Source organism: Phyllopteryx taeniolatus, chromosome 9 (genome assembly GCF_024500385.1).
Source record: "Phyllopteryx taeniolatus isolate TA_2022b chromosome 9, UOR_Ptae_1.2, whole genome shotgun sequence".
Classification (NCBI taxonomy): domain Eukaryota; kingdom Metazoa; phylum Chordata; class Actinopteri; order Syngnathiformes; family Syngnathidae; genus Phyllopteryx; species Phyllopteryx taeniolatus.
The window spans coordinates 24315066-24339309 of NC_084510.1; the positions used below are offsets into that span (position 1 = coordinate 24315066).

At 41.8% G+C, this 24244-nt stretch overlaps 1 protein-coding gene across 8 annotated transcripts in view; it reads right to left on the reverse strand.

The window, feature by feature from the left end:
• Positions 1-24244, reverse strand: part of LOC133483596 (R3H domain-containing protein 2) — a 53060-nt gene that overhangs the window by 17811 nt on the left and 11005 nt on the right. For 5 of the 8 annotated variants that reach the window (XM_061785022.1, XM_061785023.1, XM_061785020.1 and 2 more), the window contains exons 3-10: positions 6277-6438; positions 4162-4311; positions 3846-4067; positions 3496-3537; positions 2921-3007; positions 2683-2806; positions 959-1037; positions 616-675 (exon numbers count right to left, since the gene is read on the reverse strand). In XM_061785022.1, the coding sequence (XP_061641006.1) occupies positions 616-675; positions 959-1037; positions 2683-2806; positions 2921-3007; positions 3496-3537; positions 3846-4004 (551 nt within the window). In that variant the 5' untranslated portion in view covers positions 4005-4067; positions 4162-4311; positions 6277-6438. Of the gene's footprint in view, positions 1-615; positions 676-958; positions 1038-2682; positions 2807-2920; positions 3008-3495; positions 3538-3845; positions 4068-4161; positions 4312-6239; positions 6439-6517; positions 6693-22123; positions 22475-24244 lie in introns of those variants that run through there. The other 3 variants (XM_061785018.1, XM_061785019.1, XM_061785017.1) reach the window with 3 other exon arrangements.

Sequence of the window (24244 nt, forward strand, 5' to 3'; positions counted from 1 at the left end):
TTCACTGACTCAGAAGAGGCAAAGTCTGGCCACATATCGACAAATTTATCCACTAATATGTGGTCACTGACAACTTTGCTGGGGGACGCCATCTTAAAATCATGTGACCGGAGGATGCGTTTTGATTGGCCACTGCTCAAGTAGTGAGCACAGTATTTTTTTTTTACCCCGCCAGGAAAAACGTATCAAACATGTTAGATATTCACCTTAAGACCTCATGAGACAGAAAATTATGTGCGCCCGATGCGGTGGTGTGTGGCCTGCTCTGCTCCGCTCCCAATGACCAGTCAAATCGCAGCCTTTGCAGTTAGAAATTGTATTTTTTCACATCAAAATGTTTTGCAAATGCAATTAATTGTTCAGCCCTAGTGAGTAGACTGAATGAAATGACGCTTTTTTCATAACAAATACAAATACAATCTGTCATCTCGCGACCATGAATAATCTGTCTCGGAAATGTGACTACGAGAGCCCTGATAAGTAATATCTCCCAAGGTAGTCAGTTAAAAGCCGGCCCATATTAACTCACAAACTGTGTTGTTTATCTTAACACCGTGACAAGTCTATAAACACACAGAAATTGATGTGAGAGCCATTCGATAGAAAGTAACTTACTTGTCGTCATTAATGAACTCCAGGATATCTTGTTCTAGTTTGAGCAGCATCATTCGATCCCTGGCAGCCCAAAGTGGCGAAAGAGAGGGGAAAATTAGTGGCAGGACTTGTTTACTGGCTTACTTTTACATTTAAAAACATCTATTGCTCTTTGTTAACAAATGATGTTTATTTACATTGTAAAGAGTTGCTCATACAGCAATGAAAGTCAATCCCTGCCTTTCCTTAAAGTATGGTCTTTTATTCATTTTCAGGAGTTATGAATCAAAGTAAAACAAATATTTAACTAAAAAAAACCACTTATGTGCCACAAAGAACAAGTGAGTAAGGAACAAGCTCCAACCTGGGATTGTTTTTCAGTGTGTTGACCAGAAACTCATGCACATCGATACCCGTGGAGTCGGTGTATTCCTGACTGGAGTCTGAGGGGAGAAAGACAGAAATTAAATTTCAATGTAGTAGATGATAGAAGGATAAGGTGTAAAGTCAAGAAAGCTGCTACAAACAAAGCCATAGCTTCTGACACGGTATCAACAATTCCTTGTTGCTCAGGGGAGGATGAACATTAGGAAACGTAATGCACGCTTTTCAGCCCGCGCCAACGCACACACACTTCAGGGGATCGTTTTCCACTATTTTCTACTACACTAGGACAGCCATTTGAGCTCCGCTGCACTCAGTCTAATGACGCCTGAGGGCCACTGCCCAAAGTGAAAGGGAGGGAGATAATGAGAGAGAAAGAGCAAGGAAACCCATTTCCTCAAGAAAGATATTACCTTTAATATCTTACTCTTGCAGGTATTAACAAATATAACTGGACATCATCTAATCATGGGTCTTGTCTGTGTGTGTGTATATGTATATGTCTTCAATTTGTAATGTAACATGAATTGAGCTGAGCCTTAGATGCGTGTTAAGATGTGAAAAGCTATTGAACGGGATCCTTGCATACTGACAGTCGCGCCGGATTCTAACATTTTTATTAGGGGTGTAACAATTTATTCACTCTACCGATGATGTGATACAGTATCAATTCAGATGTCCTGCAAACAGTTTTGTTTTTATAACTAAAAGGGTCCAACGTTAACGCTGCCCCAATGGCCCTACGCCAGTATGGCCCTGTGTCGGGCCACCACACACCTTAAAGACGCTAGCCTGACGAGGCCATTACAAATTTATAAATGTGAAATAATCATGGAAATTTATCGTAATATACCATGAATATAAAGGGCCAGTACCAGTTCTTCTGACAGGACCACAACAACTTGGCTCATGGTGGCCCCCAACGGCCACCACTCAAAAAAGCTTAATGCCAGACACTGACTAAAATGCCTTTTGTTAGAGGCTATATTTAAGTAAACTGTACGGCAAGACTACTAGAAGAACATGCAGGTGGATGCTAAAATGGCAGTAATTCAAGTTGTTACTCTAAAAAGTGTTATATTTGAATGAAACTTACATGTTCAGGAAAGGTTTGGTACTTGGTATTGACGAGTTCCCAAATGTAAGAGGTGTAAATGTAAAAAAGTGGTATCGGTGCACCCCTAGTGAAGAATGATTTCTGCATGACTTGCACAGAAAACGGTCAGGGCTGACAATCATAACAGTGAACATGTTCAATATTTACAATTGCAAATCCTAATGCGTTTGTGGTCAACACAGCGATCACCAGAGCCACGGACATGGTGATTGTGACGTGAAATAGAACGAAAGCTTCAGATCACTTCCAATTTGGTTAATTCTATTCCTTCTTTGACTATTAAGCTGTCTTTCTTTCACATATTTCCGAGAGTGTAGATGCCATGTGGCACCGTGCTGCCTCTCTCGGATCAGTTTTGGTACAAGACATTTTGTTTGGAGGAGGTGACTCGCAATTGTTGTTGGTATCATCTGTCTGCTGTGCTGTTGTGGTAGCATTTTTTTCCCCGTCGTGCGTGGGGTCTCTCACATTATGAATAGGTTAAGATGTGTCATGATGCATATAGAACACTTTAGTCATACCAGCCTGGTTTACACATGGTCACAACACACACATTAGCTCAACTTCAGGCTCCGCAATGAACTTACCACGCGATAACATCTTCCGTGGACCCTTGTCCTTCTTCTCCTTCTCTTCATTTTCAAACTCATCCTTGGAGGACTTCTCTTCTTCCTTGTCTGATGGACAGCTGATATGAAGCTGGATGATATCCTGGAGGGAAAAAACACAAACACATTGCATCAATTCCAAGGGGTTGCACACCAAAAATGACACAGAAACTGATTGTAGGTGTTCAGTATTTGAAGTTAAATAGAGTGACGGTACCGATTCTGGAGGGCCATCATTGGAGAAGAGACCAGAAGACTCCTCACATACTGCCAGACTCCTCACCAGCTTCAGTTTAGCATTAGACTGAAACAGTGAAGACATATTTTATCAGTTTTTGAATATGTATTTGCCGTACAACCATCTCAACGAAGGCAAGAAATAGTTGGGACTAAAGATGGTTGTTGCACGAAATAAGCGTTACAGGGTGTAAAAAATAAGTAAATAAAAGTGCAGTTCTGCAAGGAAAGAGGACGGCCTTATGTGTCACATGGCGAACGCACAGAGGCTAAATGCGGCATAGCTCATTACAACACTGCTTTCCTGAGGCAGATTACGGATACTGAAACAAAATGAGGGTGAGCCAATTGTTAAGATGGTAAAAGCTATACGACAGTCATCCACTAAGGCATAGCTTGAACTAAATCAATCCGCTTCACAAGTATTTTGATATTTCTATGGCATAGCCATAATAAATAAATAAATAAATGAATGAATGAATGGTTATATCAGTGGCCTGCATAACTAACTAGCAGGAGTGTCCAATAGCTAAGAAAAAAGAGCAACAAATTTACCTTGGCCCTTTTCCTGCCATGACTGTGGTTAGGAGCCCGTTTCTGCAAGACAGTTTCAAGAAATGATTACAATAACCGAAAAGGGAAAAAAAAGTTCTTGACTATATTGTATAAGTAAAAATGTCTTTAGTATTAATCTTGCTTGAGTAGCATTAAAGGAAGAGCAATTATTGTATTGCTAATACGATGTGTGACTTCTACCTATGGCCAAGAGAAAAATATCATACTAAAGTTGATCTACAGTACCTTAACAATTAATTTTGTCTACCAAAAAAAAAAAAGAAAGTCTGAATGGTGTTTTCAAGCCTATTGAAAAGAGGTACATGGATATTTGGTTCATTCCACCCAACCTGTACATCGTGTGAGGAGCTATCGTCAGGCTCCAGACCTTCTCCTGTCCCTTCCTTGGGGCCCTGTGGCTGAGGGGAGGTCTTTCCTCGACTGCAGGGCTCGATGAGTGGCCCACTCTCTCCCTCCTTCTGGATGTCTGGTGTCGGGCTAACTGACATCTTCTTCTGGGAGAGGGAGAGGGTGGGAGACGGGAAGGGGTTGGGTGCAGGACCCAGGAGTTTCTGGAAGGAGAAAAAAAACAAAACATTTTTTTTATTTAAAAAAAGAAAAACTCAAAATAATTGTGTTTGTATATGGGAATGTATTCATAGCTACCTCTGGGTGGTATCAGATCGTTTGTACACGTTTTACAGTGAGACTGGGTGGGAAACACTGGAGAGGAAGGCGCAGTGAAGAAGCCACTAAGGTAGTGCACTTGGCTGGACTGCAGCAGGAGGCGAAGTGCAGGCCATAGTAAGCCTAAGCCTTCAAGGTTGGGATGGAGAGCAAAACGTTGAGTTCATTTGTGTTGCTCAATTGTTTATTAATAGGCCTTGATTGACTGGCATTTTTATTAAACTAAAGTGGGGTACACGCGTACATATAATCAAGCCTAATTTAAGCATTTTTCCTTCCCATCAAAATCAGCAAAGGCCTGATTGTCTGATAGCTATATATGGAGTGTGCTAAGAGTGATATACAGTGGGTACGGAAAGTATTCAGACCCCCATAAATTTTTCACTCTTTTGATATTGCAGCCATTTGCTAAAATAATTTAAGTTCATTTTTTCCACATTAATGTACACACAGCACTCCATATTGACAGGGGGGGAAAAAAGAATTGTTGACATTTTTGTAGATTTATTAAAAAAGAAAAACTGAAATATCACACAGCCATAAGTATTCAGACCCTTTGGTCTGTATTTAGTAGAAGCACCCTTTTGAGCTAATACAGCCACGAGTCTTTTTGGGAATGATGCAACATGTTTTTCACACCTGGATTTGGGGATCGTCTGCTATTCCTCCTTGCAGATCCTCTCCAGTTCTGTCAGGTAGGATGGTGAATGTTGGTGGGCAGCCATTTTCAGATCTTTCCAGAGATGCTCAACTGGGTTAAAGTCAGGGCTCTGGCTGGGCCATTCAAGAACAGTCACGGAGTTGTTCTGAAGCCACTCCTTCGGTATTTTAGCGGTGTGCTTAGGGTCAATATCTTGGTTTGAAGGTGAACCTTCAATGCTCAAAAGGGTGCTTCTACTAAATACAGAGCAAAAGGGTCTGAATACTGATGGCTGTGTGATATTTCAGTTTTTCTTTTTTAATAAATCAGCAAAAATTTCAACAAATTTGTTTTTTTCTGTCAATATGGGGTGCTGTGTGTACATTAATGAAGGAAAAAATTTACTTATATGATTTATATATATATATATATATATATATATATATATATATATATATAAAACCTGTCCGATTTGCTCGGAAAAAGTCCAGGCCCGACAATCTTAAGTCAAAACATTTCAAGACTTCCGGTGGCAAATGCTTGTGTGTGTGGTGAACACCGAGTTGGGCCTAGCGACTGACTCAATGATTGTGATGTGAAATGGAACAACAATCAGAAGCAAACACAAGCTTACGCTGTTGCAGAAATATTTTACTAAAAATGACATTGGTAGCAGGGTCGCTCGTAAAATATGGAAGTGTCGCCTTAAAAATAAATGTAGGCCGATTTGAAAAGGCAACGCTAACGCTAGCTGAACAGCCTTAAATCCTCACGTCTGCGAACTGAACAAACGCTCTCCTTTAACAGTAAAAAAAAAAAGACAATATAACGTAGCGTCGCGATAAAACGAAAACATCCAGTGGTCAATCAACAAGCTTTTTATTATAAAAATAAATGTTTAATGTCGGCCAAAAAAACCAAAACATCCAACTTTCTTCCCCAACTGTCAGCATTGATCCTGCTGACATGCAAATCTCTTCCTTCTTCCACTGGACCCACCCACACCAACCTCACCCACCCAATCACAAAATAACAGACACCTTCTTGGCCTCACAGACAGTCAGATTTTATAATACTCTACCAACAATCCAACACAACTACAGGTTTATTACAATAGATTGCAAAGCATTCTCTCCTCCTGTAATTTGTTTTGTCTTGTATACTATACTATTACGACACACTGAAACAAGTCGAGTTTTACAATTTCCAATTGTCTGCGAGGCACTGACGGTGTCCGAATGCGAACAGATGAGTGACTGTCTGAATGTGATGGGATGAATGAGGAGAGGTGTGGGGCTTGTGCAAGTAAGACAGGGAGGGTGTGTCAGCTTGTGCTTAGAGACGCACATAGATTTGCTGATTTTTTTCCTCGTCACTTGTCATGGTCTTTCACAATTAAAAATCAGTATAAGTGTACCCGGTTAAATGCTGCAATCCAATGAACATATAGTTACAGCAATCAGATGACGTGAAGGGGGAGCAGCTCGCCGGCCAGTCGGGGAGGAGGGGCACACCAACGGGGCCGGCCGGCCACCACCTCAGCGCTCCTCTGGGGCCTCTCGCGTGTTTCCCTGCTCCTCAGTGCAGCAACATGGTCGCTCTTCCACTTGGGAGCCCTGAATAGTCAAAGCAAAAAAAAGAGGAAGACACGCATGATGTCATGTTTCTCACAAACAAAAACATACACACACATACCGAGTGACTCATCTCTGCTGCTTGCTGCTGCTGAATTTAGCTGAGAGGCTAGAGGAAGAAGAAGGCTCACATTCCATCAGGTTTGTTCTCCCTTCATTTCCTGAATCTGTCACGCTGACAATTTTTTAAGGCGTCCCAAGTGTCTCTTCTATCCAAAAATATGTTTGAAAACGACATTTAAACCAAGCTAAACAAACATTTGGCTGTGGAGTCACGCAGAGCAGCCGATGCAGCTTATACCGGGAGGTTGCTTCGCCTGCAAGCACAAACGCAGATTACCTGCGCGTGTTGCAGGATCGTCTGAGATAAGTAAACGATCGAGGCTGGGTTTCCCTGAGCGGGGAGAACCCAGGCAAAGCTACAGCAACTGCGTCACAAGCAGCGGCATTGACCGTGACGCCCACAGCTAGGCTTATACAAGACTCCCACTATTTGCCTTATAAAGAAAATCATCTCCATTGCAGTACGTCCTCTTATGGTTATGTTTAGATTCATTGAATTGGGAGCTGCCGAGCTGGAGCAATTTAGTTACAGCGTTTGCTATACGTAGTTACTGATATAACAGGCATGGACAGGAAGTAAGTTCTCGCTGTGTGTCACTAAGGCCAACTGAAAAACAAAAGATTTGGGGTAGAATTTGAAGGCTCACGGTGATGTCCGTCCCCGGGCCACACTGTGCAAAAATAGTGCGCTTATGAATAAACTGGCTACACCTAGTCCCACCCTAACTCTCTTTCATGTTCCCTCCTCACACTCCGCCTGCTTCTCGCAACACACTCGCAGCTACTGGCACACTGGGTTGCCACGGAGATGGAGGCGTCATTCTCAACTGCAGCCATTTGTGTTGCACGAGTACCAGTGACGAGGGGTGGAGGGCTATGATGGCAAAAATAAATACACAGCTCGTAGCACATTGATAACAGATGAAAGCAATAAGAAGGAGCAGTAAAGTATGCATTCAGATTTGTACAAGGTTCTTGGACCTCAACCACACAAAATTGATAGGTGGTCGATTAGGGTTACAAAAATGAACAGGCTCAAGTGTTAAATTTAACATTTCACAAATGACAATACCTCCTTGAATATTTTAAAGTTTTGTTTTAAATTGGCCAGCCACCCTAGTGAGGATAAGCGGTAAAGAAAACGGACGGATGGATTTAGATTGCAGGGATCTCGTTTGACGTACACCCTGCGTTGGAGAGGCATAAAGATTAGCAGGCATGCCTGAAACAGATTCATAGATTCAGTCGTAGACTCATGGTTTAAGACCCGCTCTGTGTGTGTGTGTGTGTGTGTGTGTGTGTGTGTGTGTGTGTAGAACTTCCACACACAGTGACTCAAAAGTACGAATTCTGTCTTGGTGCTAGCCAATCAGAGGCAGAGTAGGGCGGGTTATCATTCGATACAATGAACATGGGAGTTTTTCTGGACTTGATACATTTTTGTTGTTTTGGTAACACCCGCCGCGCTGCTGACAACGCAGCTGGCAGAACGGCGTTTGCTCCGTAGATGCACACAACTCGGACGATGCGAAGGTTAACTGTTGATTATATTCGCTAGCCTCTGAGCTAACGAGCTAAGGGCTGGAGCTAAAAAGCTCACTCGACCGTGGCGACATTTATAAAACGGCAGCACTCTAAGTTGTGTGTTCGTTCCCCACATCGTGCGGGGACACACACACACACACACACACACACACGTGGGAACGTTAACTGTTTATAAAGCATAACCACAGTGGCACACATTACCAACATTCAGGCAGTAGTTGACTTCGGCAAACTAATTTTCAGCATCATTTGATTGACAAGGTCTCACATCACAGTCCAGCTGCTCGAGGGCAGCCCTTAGTTTATATTTTATTTATCATTTGGCATTGAAAAGACAACAGGAAGCAGAGCTGGAGGAGGCGGAAATGTAGATGTTGAGGTTCGCTCTCGGAGTGACCAGGTTGGATAAAATTAGAAATGAGCTCATCAGAGGGACAGCCAATGTTCGATGTTTTGGAGACAAAAGTTAGAGAGTGCAGACTTCGATGGTTTGGACACATCCAGAGGAGAAATAGTGAGTATATTGGTAGAAGGATGATGAGGATGGAGCTGCCAGGCAAGAGAGCTAGAGGAAGACCAAAGAGAAGGTTGATGGATGTCGTGAGGGAAGACATGAGGGCAGTTGGTGTTCGAGAGGAGGATGGAGGAGATAGGCTTACATGGAAAAGGATGACACCCTGTGGCGACCCCTAAAGGGACAAGCCGAAAGGAAAAGAAGAAGAAGAGCGTTAGAATACTTAAGTCTAAAAATATTTGATAGCGGCAGCCCGAGTAAATTTATACTATTAAATATGTGAAAAGGAGTGCTGGAAGGCCTCACAAAGATCCCCTTCATCCCCCGTCGCAGCACTGCAGTGAAAACCATGCTGACCCACTTCACAGCCACACAGTATGCACTGATGACTTAAAAATGGGACCCTCCTGATGACAGGCAACCAGCTGAGCCACAGAGGCCAAGCTGCCCTGCCCAGTGTGTCAAGTTTCCACACCAAAGGTTGCTTGGGTGGGATGAAACACTGGATTTGCGTGAGCATCCATGTAGTCATACTTATTGAAAAAGATAGCATTGTGTATCGGGGCTACTTTAGGCACATTTGTGTGTTGGGTCTTACAGTCGCAGACAGATTTTGTTTGTGGTATGAGCTCACTGTCAGATTTAGCCACAACAGGTCGAGCTGGGTCAGGGAATGAGCAATAGTTAGTAGTGGGGTGAGTTAGAGAAATGAGAAGAAATTCTTCAGGAAGAGACAGCACTTCATCTCAATCACTATAGAACAAGCAAATGTCCCTTCAACTGACTAATACATGAAGCAAAGCAGCTTTTGTAACCAGTGGATGGCACAAATAACTCCTGATGAATCTACTGCTTTCATGGCGCAGCTCATTTAAAATTCCACTCTGTAAATAATTTACTTATAGCCAGTCAGGGTGCGCAAATAGAAACCAAGAGCAAGAGTCATTTAAACTCATTTTGCCTTGCATTATGCATATTTGATTTCCAATGAGACTTACATAAACCAATGCACAACTTTGCACACAAAGTGTACAAAAATACGCATTCATTCAGGTGCTAGCTTAATGCTAGATTCTAGCTTGCCAAGGGTTAGCACGATTAGCTCTGCAGCTCCCTTTGTAATGACTATGCAAGTGATTCCAGCACAGTACACAGAACTATTTGCTTCAAAAGATGTATATGTAGATGTGCTAACAGTTTGGAGACGGTTTAGATGGTAGTGAGGAGCAGGATGCACAGCTACATTGTTATGATTTCACCATTTTGATTGTGAAACCTGAACATGAATTTGTGAGTGTACTTGTATTGACTAAGGTAGCACAACTCATGCAAACCTAAATTAAATTTTGACATAAGTGTTTCAAATTAAATACACATTTCAAATTCTACACCTTACTGTATGAATTGATTGCTGCATTGTCATAATAGATTAATTGAAGAATTCCACAGATTGTATGGAATTGACTGCAGAATGAAGAGCACTACTACTTGGCTAGAACCAGCAGAGTCATTTGATTTAGTCTCAACTCGGGCTGGGCAATATGGCCTAAAATTCATGTCATAACTGAATCCATTCACAGTAACAGCCTACATTGCAATACAAATGTGTAAAAATTACAATGTATATCTGAATAGGTTATACAGTCCCTTAGCAAAGGTAAATTGATTTTTTAAACTGAGAATATACAGTATACACTAGTACAAACACAAAATAAAAGCAATGAAATTTTTAACTGGCTGACCTGAGGACACACACTGATTCATTTCCGGTTTTCCAACACATATGCTTCCTCTGGAACTGTTGTATTTTCTCTCTCGATGTATAAATTTACCAGCTAATTTGTTGTTCATAGTTGCTTACGTTCCGGTTTGATGCGATTCCAGTGAAACATCTGTTAAAAGTGCACTGTACCACCTGAGCACTTATTCTGGTATTTCGCTACTCTACATTTCAAGTTATCTTAGCAGTTAACATGGCTTCACAGTCTTCTGTTCTCTGCTCTTGCTCAGTGTGTCATATGACTAGCTACCACTCAATGTCCTTTAGTAATAACGATACTTGTGAGAAGTGTAGCTTATTCGCTGCCATGGAGGTGAGAATTAATGACTAGAGGAGCAGTTCCGCACAGTGTAAGGACAGTGTTTAGTTGTGCTAACGAGCCAGCTGCAGCTCATAGCTGGTGTGGAGCACTTTAGCTTAGCGCCTAGCATTCCCCCAGTAGTTCCCAAGTAGCCGAGAAAGCAGGGAGGATGGGTGACTGTTCGATGAAGACGCATGTACGGTTGGAAAGTCCTCCAGCTTTGTGGTTAGACGTGCTTGAAGCCATTTTCACACGGAGGCAGATTCGCTGACATCATCAACAACGGTTATCGCAATTGTTCGGTAGAGTTCAAATCTTTACCACATGCCCCTCGTCTCAACTAGTTTCCTGTCTAAAGAGGTCACCTTCATTCAGCGGGCCTCTGCTAAGGCATTTTCTCCACACAGCATTATTTTGACTAATACAACACTGGCACTGAAAGTAAAGAAAACTTGAGACCACTGTTGTTCATTGAGAAATGCCAAGGTTATCAGTTATATTGTTAATAGTATTGCTGGAAATGTCACACTCAATAATGGCTTTCTGTACTCTCTTCACGGCTGAATGAAGGTGACTAAAGCCCAGGCAGCAAACAGGTACTATATGTGCATGCATGGACAAACCCACAGACAGCAGTGGGAGAGCCATCCACAGGCAGCTTGACCCAATTCATCGCGTCTGTATTCAGCCGTGCACCTCGCCCATTTGACGTCAGAGAGAAGCCATTTCACAAAAGACTGCAAGGTTATTTCTCCACACACAGTGAAGGATGTCGTGTATGTGTGTGTGTGTGCATGTCTCGTAACAGCCGAGTTTGTGCAAGCTCAGAGCCTCCGTATATATCATATATCAGCAGCGTTTGCAGTGTGTGTGCGGGCGCCACACTCGTCTATGTCAGAGAGGATTCCCCTTTGAATCGGTTGCACAATCTCCCAGAGAGGGGGAGGGTGGGCTGGTAGTTTGAGCGGGGGGGGGGGGGGGGGGGGGGGGTTCTGTGGGCTGGAGGGGACGGCCCATCAGTCTGAGCGTCACAGGCGCGATTTCACACACATGCATCATTTGGCAACATGACACACTTCCTTGTATCAAACAGATCAACGCAACGTGTTAGATGACGACAGAAACCCGACATACATGGTCAATGGCAGCGGAAGACAGAGTTTCTCTTGAACCATCCATGTCCTTGCAAGCACCCCCTCTTGTCCTTACTCTTTCTATGCAACAAGGATACCCCTTCATTCCTTCCTTCCCTCCCTCTCCCCCACCCATCGATACCACTCGCTCCATCCGCCCACGGCAAAAGTCTTTGCTCTCTTTCGCTCCTTTTCTTCCTCTTTTAATGTTTCTTCTTCAGGGCTGACAATCCCTGCTGCTGACGCCATCCTCCTCCACAGTCGGCCCACTCAGTCCTGTGGGACGAGCTATGACTCATTCGCTCCCTCCTTCCCTCCCAGTCCTCGTTACCTACCTACCTCCATACCTTTCTGCAGATCCCCTCAAGTCTCCCTTTTACCGCCACTCTCTCTAGTTCGGATCTATGTTTAGTTCTAGGTAGAGTTGCCTGTCGGGGCGTGCAGAAGTTGGGAGGTGTGCCAAACCGAGGATGCGATGCCAGAGTACAGACTTTGAAGTAAGGTTATTATCTGTACAGTGGGACCTTGACTTATGAGTTTGTTATGTGACCAAGCTCATTTGATTTACAAGTATATCACATAAATCTTTTACCATTGAAATGAATCCAGTACCCTCAAAACACAATTATTTTCTTACAAGCTTTTCGATAAAGAAAAATAGCAGTGTATTGTGTAAAATATAGCAAAAGAGAATACAAAGAAATAAACTGGTAAACTGATAATAGAATGTGTAATTACTGTTCATATTGCCGTACCATATTCTTGTGTTGGCTGGAGTCCTTGCGAGTATTCTCATTTTGTATTTGTGACTGTTTTTCCTGTTCAATAAATGGCTGAAAGTGCCACGATAATTTTTTTAGGACGACATATTTTCCCAAAAACTATCACGATAACCGATGATAATATTGTTTTTTCATGCCTCTGAAATCATGAGAAATAAGGCCCACCCTCCAGCTGCACGACTGTGTGGTCAGTCCGTTGAAGGCGCTATATAGTAGTAAGTAAGAGTAGTAGAATAACGTGGCGCTAAGGTTATGCCTAATAAAGAGTTAACTTTTGTATGTTAATTGGGGACGAACACACACAACAACTCGGAGCGACGCTCTGACATTTTAAACGATGTCTCCGCGGTGGAGTGAGCTTTGAACTCGTGGGCTAGCGAACATGATAAACAGTTAACTTTCCAGTTTGTGTGTTAACTGGAGACTAACACACACACCAACTTGGAGCAAGGTGTTGACGTTTTAAACAATGTTCCCACAGTGGAGTGAGCTAATTAACTGTTTACCTCCTCAACTCACTAGCTTGTTAGCTTCCGGGCTAGCTCTTTGGCTCGCGGACTAGCGAACATAATAAACTGTCTCTGTTGTGTGAATCTACACGCTTCACCTGGAGCAAGGCTGTCGAGTATTGCACAGCGCCAACACCGTTCCCCCGGTGTTACACAAGCCAAGCTAAGTCAAGGTACTACTGTATATTTATATTATTTAGTAAACTTAAAATGCTTTTTTTTTTTTTTTTTTTAAATTGTAATTTCATTAACTAAGGGAAAAAAATAGTTAGAGAAAGGGAAGAGACTGGGCAAAAATAGCATCCATGGCAGAGTTCCAAGGGGAAAACCACTGCTGACCAAAAAGAACATAAAAGCTCATCTTACTTTTGCAAAAAAAACAAAACATAAATAAATAATTCCCAAGACTTTTGGGAGACTATTATATGGACAGACAAAATTAAAGTTGAGCTTTTTGGAAGGTGTCTGTCTCTTTACATCTGAGGTAAATCTGCACACCATTGCAGAAAAAGAATATCCTACCAACAGTGAAACATGGTGGTGGTAGTGTGATGGTCTTGGGCTGCTTCTCCTTCAGGACCTGGACAAGTTGCTGTGATTGATGGAACCATGAATTCTGCTCTTTAACAGAAAATCCTGAAGGAGAATGTTCAGCCATCAGTTTGTGACCTCAAGCTGAAGCACACTTGGGCTCTGCACCAGGATAATGATCCAAAACCAACCAGCAAGTAAACCTCTGAATGGCTTAAAAAAAAATTTTTTTTTTTTTAAATGAAGGTTTTGGAGTGGCCTAGTCAAAGTCCAGTCTTGAATCCAATTGAAATGCTGTGGCATGACATTAAAAAGGCAGTTCATGCTCAAAAATTCTCCATTTTTGCTGAATTAAAAAAATTCTGCAAGGAAGAGTGGGCCAAAATATCTCCACAGAGATGTGAAAGACTCATTGCCAGTTATAGAAAATGCTTGATTTCAGTTGTTGCTGCTGAGGATGGCCTAACCAGTTATTAGGTTTAGGGGGCGATTACTTTTTCACACAGGGCAAGGTAACTGAATAGGTGAAAAAAAAAAGTGCAATCACAATTGTTAAAAACAGAATTTTAAGTACACTTGGGTTATATTTGTCTGATATTTAAATTTGTTTGATGATCTTAAAGTGGGGAAACTATACAAAAATTTGAGTTTGAGTAGGGGGCCAATACTTTTTCAGAGGACTATGTCTGTACCATCGTAAACAGAGGACCAGCTGAAAGCAAGCAAGCGGGTCCGTTCACATTTTCTTCCGTTTCATACACTGCAGTCTGTACCAACTACCTCACGGGAGTACTGATCATCAGTTGGAATAAATATGAACTTGTATCCCCTGCAAAACATCATTCACAAAAAAACCCCAACAAAAACCAGTTCTATTTCATACAGTACCCTCTTTAGTTAATTTTCAAAAATCACAACTTCTATTTCAGTCTTTCTGGGCAGCCATTAGGACGCGAGAAAGACGGCAGAGAGGCAGCTCACGAGTGAGACGGGAAGAGAGAGGGAAAAACTTCTCAATGATGAAACAATCTGTGCTGTTAAGTGATTGGACCAGCCCTCCGCCAATGATAGGACCAGATCCATGGCAACAGGCTCTGTCGCCAAGAGAAATCCAGCCATATCCCTCAACACCCCCGTATTTTTCACTCCCTTCCTCACTCTCACGATCCCCTCATGTACTCACCTACCTTCTCCTTTCCCCAATTCCAAGGCCATTATCAAAGGGTACTGTGTTTAACATAGATTTACACCATCGGGAGAAGGGGGGACACACTTAACGACGCGGCTAAACGGCACAGATAAAAACAAAAGCGCACGTGCCTACCAAACATGGCTTGAAGATCCCCCGAACTTAATGAGACTTACAGAGTAATTGGAATGCGATTCATTCACAAATAGTCATTAAAATGTGCATCTTCTTCACACGCCGACAGCCGTGTACCATTCAGAACAATAATTTAAGATGCATTCACACACAAAGTCACTAGACAGTTTGATCCCTCGTGACATTACAGTCTGTGGTTACCAAGGTAATTCTCCCATACATCCACATTTTCTGACCTACAGGTTTATGAATAATGCATGAGTAAAAAAATTGCTGCATATTGACAGTGTTCATATGCACACTGATTGAACATTTATCCTTGCATATTAAAAATGCCACTGCCTTTCCTTTTTTGTTTTGTTTTTTAACAAAATTATTCACACTTAGAACTTCTGTAAACTGCCCGCTGCCCAACACAACACAGATCAGTCATTGAGCGCCTATCAGTCCCACCATAGCGCACACACTGCGATGTAGATTCGAGTGTGATGGATGAACTCCTATGGTCAACTGTAAAGAAAATAGAATAGCGCAGCCATCTGTAAACATGAAAAAATGCTTTGTCTCTGAGAACCAGTGTGTATACTGCCAGACAACTGTTGGATTTTAGCCTGCATTGGTTAAAATTTAGGGGAAATGCCTTGAGCTATGGCTCCGGTTTTATACATGAAGACCTTAAGGGACGCAATAATTGCAAACTGGAATGATATGAAAGGTAAAGACAATTTGCTTTAAATGGTATTTATAAATGAAGAATCAGTCATTCATTTAGATTAACATCTCTAGGAGACTTCATTCACATCTGTAAACCTTGCGCAAAATACATTTTGTGCACTGGATGTGACAATTATTATTATTTATTTTTTTAAACTGTTAATTAAATGGTGAAATGGGTAGGATTAACTGGCAGCACCATGGCAGGACCCCAATTCAATTCATTGTGCAGATATCATCCACAGTAGCAGTGAATATTGGGGAAAAGTAAAATGGTCATTAAATGCCATGTACTCATTAGGACTGAAGCTATCCAATATTTGTAGAATTAAGTATTCTACTGATTATCAGATAAAAATTTATTTGCATGATTAATCATAACAACATGCACGTAGGTTGCATTATTTCTGTCCACTTGGGGTCGCCATTTTAACGTTCTACTGTAGTATTGATGACTTTGAATGAGCATGGCTTTAAAAGGTGGGGCCTGGCCTGGTGAGTGATGTGTGCATCAGCAAATGAGAGTGTAGAGTTGGCTGGCTGTTAACTGGCGAACCTGTTAACCAGTCTGCGTGTTGAGTGACTTGAATGTTTTTTTTTTGTGCCGTTTGTTCAATAAAGTGAATGAAAGTGCACCAGCGGCTGTATCTATCCTTGACCACTTGCATGGGGCATTACAATATATTCTAGCTAGCAATGGTAGGCTATAGTAAATTAGCTAACATTGATACGTTTCCTCCTGGTGGCAAATGTAGACGTGATGTTGTGGTGCACACTGCCCTTTTATTTTCCTTGGTAAGTAAAATGATCCCAAAATTTGGACAATCTCTGTCTTTTACGGACTCTTTCCTCCTGGCCCACCGCCATTGCACGAATTTATTTCTACAAAGGAGAGGTCCGTGCGACTGCAGTAACATTAGTCCGTATGGAAAAATAATCACGGTGAAGCTTTGAGGTAGAGATTTTGTTTCAACTTTTTTTTTTTGTAATCGAATTATTCCAGCAATTTGATTAATTGTTGCAGCCCTAAAACTGGCAGCACCATGGCGGGACCCCAAGCCCATTCATTGTGAAGATGCAGCCACGGTAGTGGTGAATCAGGGGAAAAGTCAACATAGTTAATTAAATACCATATACTCATCCTTGGGATATGATGAAAATTGCAGTTACTATATCTGGTTAAATCCAGATGGGGACCAGTAGCTTTCATGACATGCACAAATGCATCCATTTCACAACAGCTTGCAGCCTCGCCCATCAACAGTGATGGAGGCTTGAGATCTGCCAGCTAGCAGGCTTTACCCAGGAATCAGGCAACCAGCCAATCACCAAGTCAGGCACCGTTTGTTGCATGAGCATAAAGTACTAAAGTCACTCTTACAATGCGACAAGTTGCACACTAAAAATAGCCAGCGAGGAGGCTGCAAAAATAGCAGGACCATAACTATCCATTACCCAGGATTCAGACAACAACACAAAGAAAACCGGACTGTGTGGTTACAGGGTGGGGGTTACCTGCGGGATTGCCTGTAACAAAAACGAACTAACCACACCCAAAAACCTCTGCCTGCCTCTGTATACTTTCGAGTTGTTCTTGACTTTCAATCCAGTCTCTGAACTATTAAGTCCTAGATACAAGCAGTGACCTGAAACTGCAACTATTTGCTCTGATTTGGGGGCATGGACAAATGCATAAACTGTACAAACCACAAAAGGTTGAAAAGTTCCCCGGTTTGGACAGTCTAGGTTTAACTCTGCTTCAACTTTGCAATGATTATCACAGCCAACTGAATTACTGCTTTGTTTGACTCATTGAGAGCTGCCAATTGAGCGTTACACTGCAGGACTAATGTCACCCGATGAGAATTGTAATCAAAAGTGAGTAGGCCAAATTGAAACCCGCCTTAACTCACCCAGCCCATTCTGGACTGGCTGAATGACCCTGGTGTGAAGGTTTCTTCCAGGCTCCAGGTGAGACAGTGTAAACCTAAAATTGACTTAAAAGGCAATTACAGCAGTAAGTTACTCCGGAGGTTGCCATTGATTTTTTTGCTCCCCACCCTTCCCTCGGCCTCTTGAACATCTCTCTTTTGTGCTCGGTCTTTTTCCCACGCACTGGCAATTAGTATGCAGGAGGCCCAACTACCTGGAAAGCAATAGTGCAAAGTTGTTTTTTTTAAATTAATAAACTATTGAAATTTTCAGGAACAATGTGATTTGTACTGATTTGTACACATCACCTTTTCCTGAAATGACAGTGCTGAGAGGAGGAAGAAGAAAAGATCAAGTGTGTTTTCTCGGCCTGTATGGACAAACAATTAAGATCAAAGACCTTTGATTTTGATCATCTGATGACTGATGTGCATTCGAGTCGCATCTGCGTGCTGTCCGGCAAGAAAGAGTGAAGCCATAGGCTATTAAATTATCTCCTAGCAAAAGGTGCTAGCTAACTAGGAACAGGCTGGCTAGCTGCCAGGCGTTCGTCACTCGATCAAAGGGTAAAGCGTGTGTTGTTTTAACATTTTACATTACATTAAAGGTCATTAGAAGTATCGCACATTAAAGATGTGCAAGGGGTGCATTAGTGACAAAATGTTTATTAACCAATACCCATTCATAATTAAGGTTAAGCATATTAAAGCGCATTTTTATGGTTGTACTAATGTACAACCCCAATTCCAATGAAGTTGGGACATTGTGTTAAACAAATAAAAACAGAATACAATGATTTGCAAATCATGTTCAACCTATATTTAATTGAATACACTACAAAGACAAGATATTTCATGTTCAAACTGATAAACTTGATTGTTTTTAGCAAATAATCATTAACTTGGAATTTTATGGCTGCAAAACGTTCCAAAAAAGCTGGGACAGGGTCATGTTTACCACTGTGTTACATCACCTTTTCTTTTAACAACATTCCAAAAACGTTTGGGAACTGAGGACACTAATCGCTGAAGCTTTGTAGGTGAAATTCTTTCCCATTCTTGCTTGATGTACAGCTTCAGCTGTTCAACAGTCCGGGGTCTCCCTTGTCGTATTTTACGCTTCATAATGCGCCACACATTTCCAATGGGAGACAGGTCTGGACTGCAGGCAGGCCAGTCTAGTACCCGCACTATTTTACTACGAAGCCACGCTGTTGTAAGACGTGCAGAATGTGGTTTGGCACTGATGCTGGCTTTTGAACTTTGTGTCCGTAAAAGTCCGGATGGTTCTTTTCCTCTTTGGCCCGGAGGACAAGACGTCCACAATTTCCAATAACAATTTGAAATGTGGACTCGTCGGACCACAGAACACTTTTCCACTTTGCATCAGTCCATTTTAGATGAGCTCGGGCCCAGAGAAACCTGCGGTGTTTCTGGGTGTTGTTGATAAATGGCTTTTGCTTTGCATAGTAGAGTTTCAAGTTGCACTTACCGATGTAGCGCCGAACTATATTTACAGACATTGGTTTTCTGAAGTGTTCCTGAGCCCATGCGGTGATATCCTTTACATATTGATGTCGGTTTTTGATGCAGTGCCGTTTGAGGGATCGAAGGTCACGGGCATTCAATGTTGGTTTTCGGCCTTGCCACTTACATCCAGTGATTTCTCCAAATTCTCTGAACCTTTTGATGATATTATGGACCGTAGATGATGAAATCCCTAAATTCCTTGCAATTGTTAATTGTAATTGTAATTGTAGTTGTCCTTAAACTGTTCGACTATTTTCTCACGCATTTGTTCACAAAGAGGTGAACCTCACCCCATCTTTGCTTGTGAATGACTGAGCAATTCAGGGAAGCTCCTTTTATACCCAATTATGGCACCCACCTGTTCCCAATTAGCCTGTTCACCTGTGGGATGTTCCAAACGTGTTTGATGAGCATTCCTCAACTTTCTCAGGCTTTTTTACCACCTGTCCCAGCTTTTTTGGAACATGTTGCAGCCATAAAATTTTAAGTTAATGATTATTTGCTAAAAAAAAATCATGTTTATCAGTTTGAACATTAAATATATTGTCTTTGTAGTGTATTCAATTAAATATAAGAAGAATGATTTGCAAAGCATTGTATTCTGTTTTTATTTATGTTTAACACAATGTCCCACCTTCATTGGAATTGGGGTTGTACTCATATTATAGTATTAATGTCTGCTTTGTGTAACAATTGTAGTTAAAAAATTGTACTGTTAATAAGGGTTTTACGCAGTAGTTATTCCAAATATAATGTCAATAGGAAATTTTGTCAAGCCGTGTCATAAAACAGCTTGTGTTCAACTTTGGAGATTGCACTGTATTATGTGACAGATAAGTGTGGTTCATATGTCCAGCTACATATGGCTTTACATGACTAATTGCTTTTTGATACTACAACATTCAATTAAAAAAATTTCCGCTTGTTCTTAGGCTGTACACGATCAGGATTTTTGGGACCAATCATTGAGTTTAAAAAAACGATAACCGATCCAATCACAAGATGGAGCGATGGGTCTATTTAAATGACTTTTTCATTTACTGTCTATACTTGTATACTTAATTGTTCAAAAAAATCATATTTACAATAAATGTATCTTTGTTCATCTATTTATGCCAGTGAGGCATAGTGACAGACAGAACAAATGAATGGTTTTCTAATAGATGGCAGGAAGTCCATGCAGTAATTAATATATCCACTTTTTGTGACATTTTTGTTTGTTGGTGTGCCGTGAGATTTTTCAATTGTAAAATATGTGCCTTGGCTCCATAAAGGTTGGAAATCACTGCTCTAGTCAGGTAATGTATTCTAATGAGTCAGGTCAAACCAACATTAGAACATTACGTAAATAATGGGTCCTAACTTACTGTAATTACTTTATTATAATTAAATTACTTCACACACACCAAAACTTTAGACCATGATTCGACAGAATGCTGGCATGTTTACTTACAACCGTTAGTTCTAGCACTCGCTTGCTACGCTGCATAACGTTTTGTTGCTTGCTTGCGAGCCTTATCGTATTAAAAGTATGTGAACATACCTCAAGCCAGCCTTAAACGATCGTAATCTCCCGAGCACGGGTGACCACCAGCACACGCTTTTCCCCATTTTGTTCTTATAATACACGCGTCGCGTTGTCGTGCAATCGTGAAAGACCAAGACCAAATTTGTCTGATCCAGGCATTACGTGTTGCCTGTCTCAAAAGTGTTGTCTGTCCCACACTGACAACATGTTTTTTTTAAATAACTTTATTGGTGGTCAGATATTTACTGTACTACGTCAAAAGACACGCGACAAGGGTACATATAAATTAGCTTTTGGATTCAAAGATACTGTACACGATGGCGACGCGGAGTAAATGTCTTTTGCAGAGCTGATCAATGATGTCACTGATCGGATTGGCGAATTATGACAAAGCCGATCAGCATAAAATGCTAATTATGGGACGATATTGATCAGGCCGATCAGATCGGTGTAAATTCGACTTGTTATAGTAGTGCCACCATCTGGCAAATCTGGTGATTTTGATACATGAGATGAGTTTAGCAGCTCTGTTTTGTTTGTTTTTTAGCTCCAATCTAAGAGCCATAATAGTGATCATCCAGATTTCACTTAAAGATATAAAGCAGATCCTGGCGAAGTGACTAAAAAAAATAAAATAACAAAAGATAAGGTAAAATTGTGAGTCCAATTTTGCAAGGCTGTAACCATCGGTAGAGAGAAGGTCGTCAAAGCCAGGTCTTCTCAACCTGAAACAGTCAATGAGGACGCTTTGCTATTTTTAGCAACGGATTTTTTATTCAAGAGGGCTCTTCTGTTCTGCTTCTGTCGCCTCTTGCTCACCTCCTCGCGTTTCACTGCCCCCCGCACGTTCTGTCTCACGCAACAGACGGAGAATATACTGATGGGCAGATGCATATTGTCTTAGGGAGATCAAATGAAATTTGATTATGTGTGGCGCACACCTAAACTGTCATGATCACAAGCCACTGCTGTACCTCCAAGCTATGATGATCATTGTTGATCAGCGTCAAGGTCTCTTAACACAGGACTTCCCACATGCAGCCTTATGTAAGCGACTAGGTTGCCCCTCATCGCTACACCCCTCCCCTCGCTCCTTGATGTGACGCCGTTGCAGCGCTGCCTGCTTGCGCCGTGACCACCTCCGCCGACCGTCCTCCACCCACAAGGGGACATAGTGGAAGGGAATTCCTCATTACCTCGGCGTTTAAGTAGCCTCAAATTAACGGGAGTCATCAAGACGGTTGCGTTAACAATCCGGTTCGCCAGTTACTGATCATTCCAATTGTATCAGACTGATAAAAAGTTACAAGGCATAAGTGAATAAACTGACAGCAGAACTTTACAAAAGAAAAAAAAAAAATCACATTACATCACGCCATGCTTATAGCAGTTACCGAGGCATAAATTCATGCGCCAATATATACAAACTGGGACTATAGCTTCATTTTAACAGCAGATAACCCAGAGACAAAACATGCTTACTGTATGAAGAAGTCATCTCAATGGATCACCAGCCAAGTTGGATCAGGTCAGGCTGTAGTTGTTGTTTTTTTACTCACAGAAAAAGCATAACGGCACAAAGAAAAGCAGCTCTGGACCAGAATGAACTCTCGATGCTAAACGGTAAAGCGTGATGAAATCCATTTTTTGGGGACGGGGGCTGCGAGTTTAAGACAAGTTCAGCTCATTCTACTTTCTCCTTAATACAACTTTTCTTGTTCTAATGTTGAGAGGTATCTGTTCTTTTTTCCCCCCAATGAAACTCACACATGCACCAGGACATAAAAATCCTTGCTGGCTGGCTCTTTCCCACTCTCATGCCATCATGTGCACCGCTCACACCGCTCCCGTCTCTTGAAAACCCTCCTCCCTTTTGCGTGCATTATTTCCCTCTCTCCCTCTCTCCCTCTCTCTCATCTTGTTTGGTATCTTGCCCCTCTGTGCTACAACATAATTGCAGTGACAGTCAAGCGACAGGCTTGCGAGATTCCCAGCTGTTTTAAAAGGCTACACGAATCAGTCACCAATGCGGCTTTGGATGTGAAATACCTTCTTTTTTTTTTTTTTTAAACTAGTCACGACTGGTCAATCCCCTTTCACACTACTTGTAAAAGCAGCTTCTGAGGTAGTATCAGAGCCGGTCCACAATGTCAAGACAGGAATGTGAAGTTTAAATCCAGACTCTCACTTCTAAATTGACAGCAATAATATTTCATACGCCATAGTCATCACACATCTAAATTATCTGACAGCAAGATGCCGCATGAAAATGTACAGTTGGGGCATGATACCGCTTCAGTGGGTTTGGTATAAAACGCAGAAGCTGCTGAATTACAGGATCACTGTGTCAAAGAGGCTGATGACTGATGGGAACTTCTCTTTCCTAGTATTAAGTGCTGACAGCTGATGGCAAAACGCAGCAGTGCTGTTAAAAAAAAAAAATACAAGGGATATGAAAGTGAAGATACCGGGCAAAAATTAATGAAAGAAACAAAACTCATTAGCTGGGAAAGCCTTATTCCCTCAAGACGACATATTTGCATGTTCTCCCTGCAGCTCCAGTGGTTACGAGGAGAAATTCAAAAGTTCAGCATCAAAGCAACGATCTGCAGAGAGCTCGGAATAAGGTACACGTCGAGGGATGAATGCTTTGTGCTTCGGTTAGCTAACGTGGAACCAAGCTTCATTTGGGATCCAAGTACATCAAGAACCAGCTTTGATTTACCAAAGAATGATGCGACCAAGATGATTTTGAAACCATGTTAGCGGTTAACAAAATGATACAACATAAAAACAATACACTCCCATATTCAGACCTACTGTGCCCTGATGTTTAACAATCGATTAATCAATTGTTATGCATTTCGTCAATTGTGCGGAATTGACTGTTGGTGAAATGTGTCTTGAAGAACAACAACATAATGCCAGCTACACTTCGTCCTCAAAGACCTCAGCTATGGCAACACCTACTGGTAGCATTATTCTGGAGCTGAGAACATTCAGATTTTCCCATCCTGTTAAAAAGAACAATGAATCGACAATTTTCTCCATACTCGATCAAGGAGATTCAGTAAAATGCCCGCTGCTGTCTTCTCTTGTCAGGTGGTACCACAGCATGATAGGTGAGTAAAATAGCAGCCAATGGGATTCAAACCCATTCACTGGAATGGGTTTCATCCGAAATTAATCATTGCTAAACTGTTTGCCAAAGATTAATTTCACCTATAGAGTGGTTGGGTCACAGACACTGTTTTTAAGAGATTTCCATCCGACGCATCCTTCCAACTATAGTCATTCTTCTTACATAGAGGGGTTATGTTGGGACAGTACAATATATCATTTCCAAGGGCAGGGTGCAATCTTTAAACAACGAACACTAGCCTAAAGTCAAGATTAGATTCAAAAGGGAACTCGGGAAGGGTAGCCAAATCTTTAAATTGACGGCAACAACAAGCATGGGTTGCATATTTGACAGCTGTCCTCACAAAATAGCCTGGGAAATCTCAGGTCGGCCACATGACCAGGGATGAAGTGGACAGCACTAATGCCATCTAATGCGTCGCCCGAGTGAGCTGAGCCACGTCTTTTGCATGTGGGCACTTC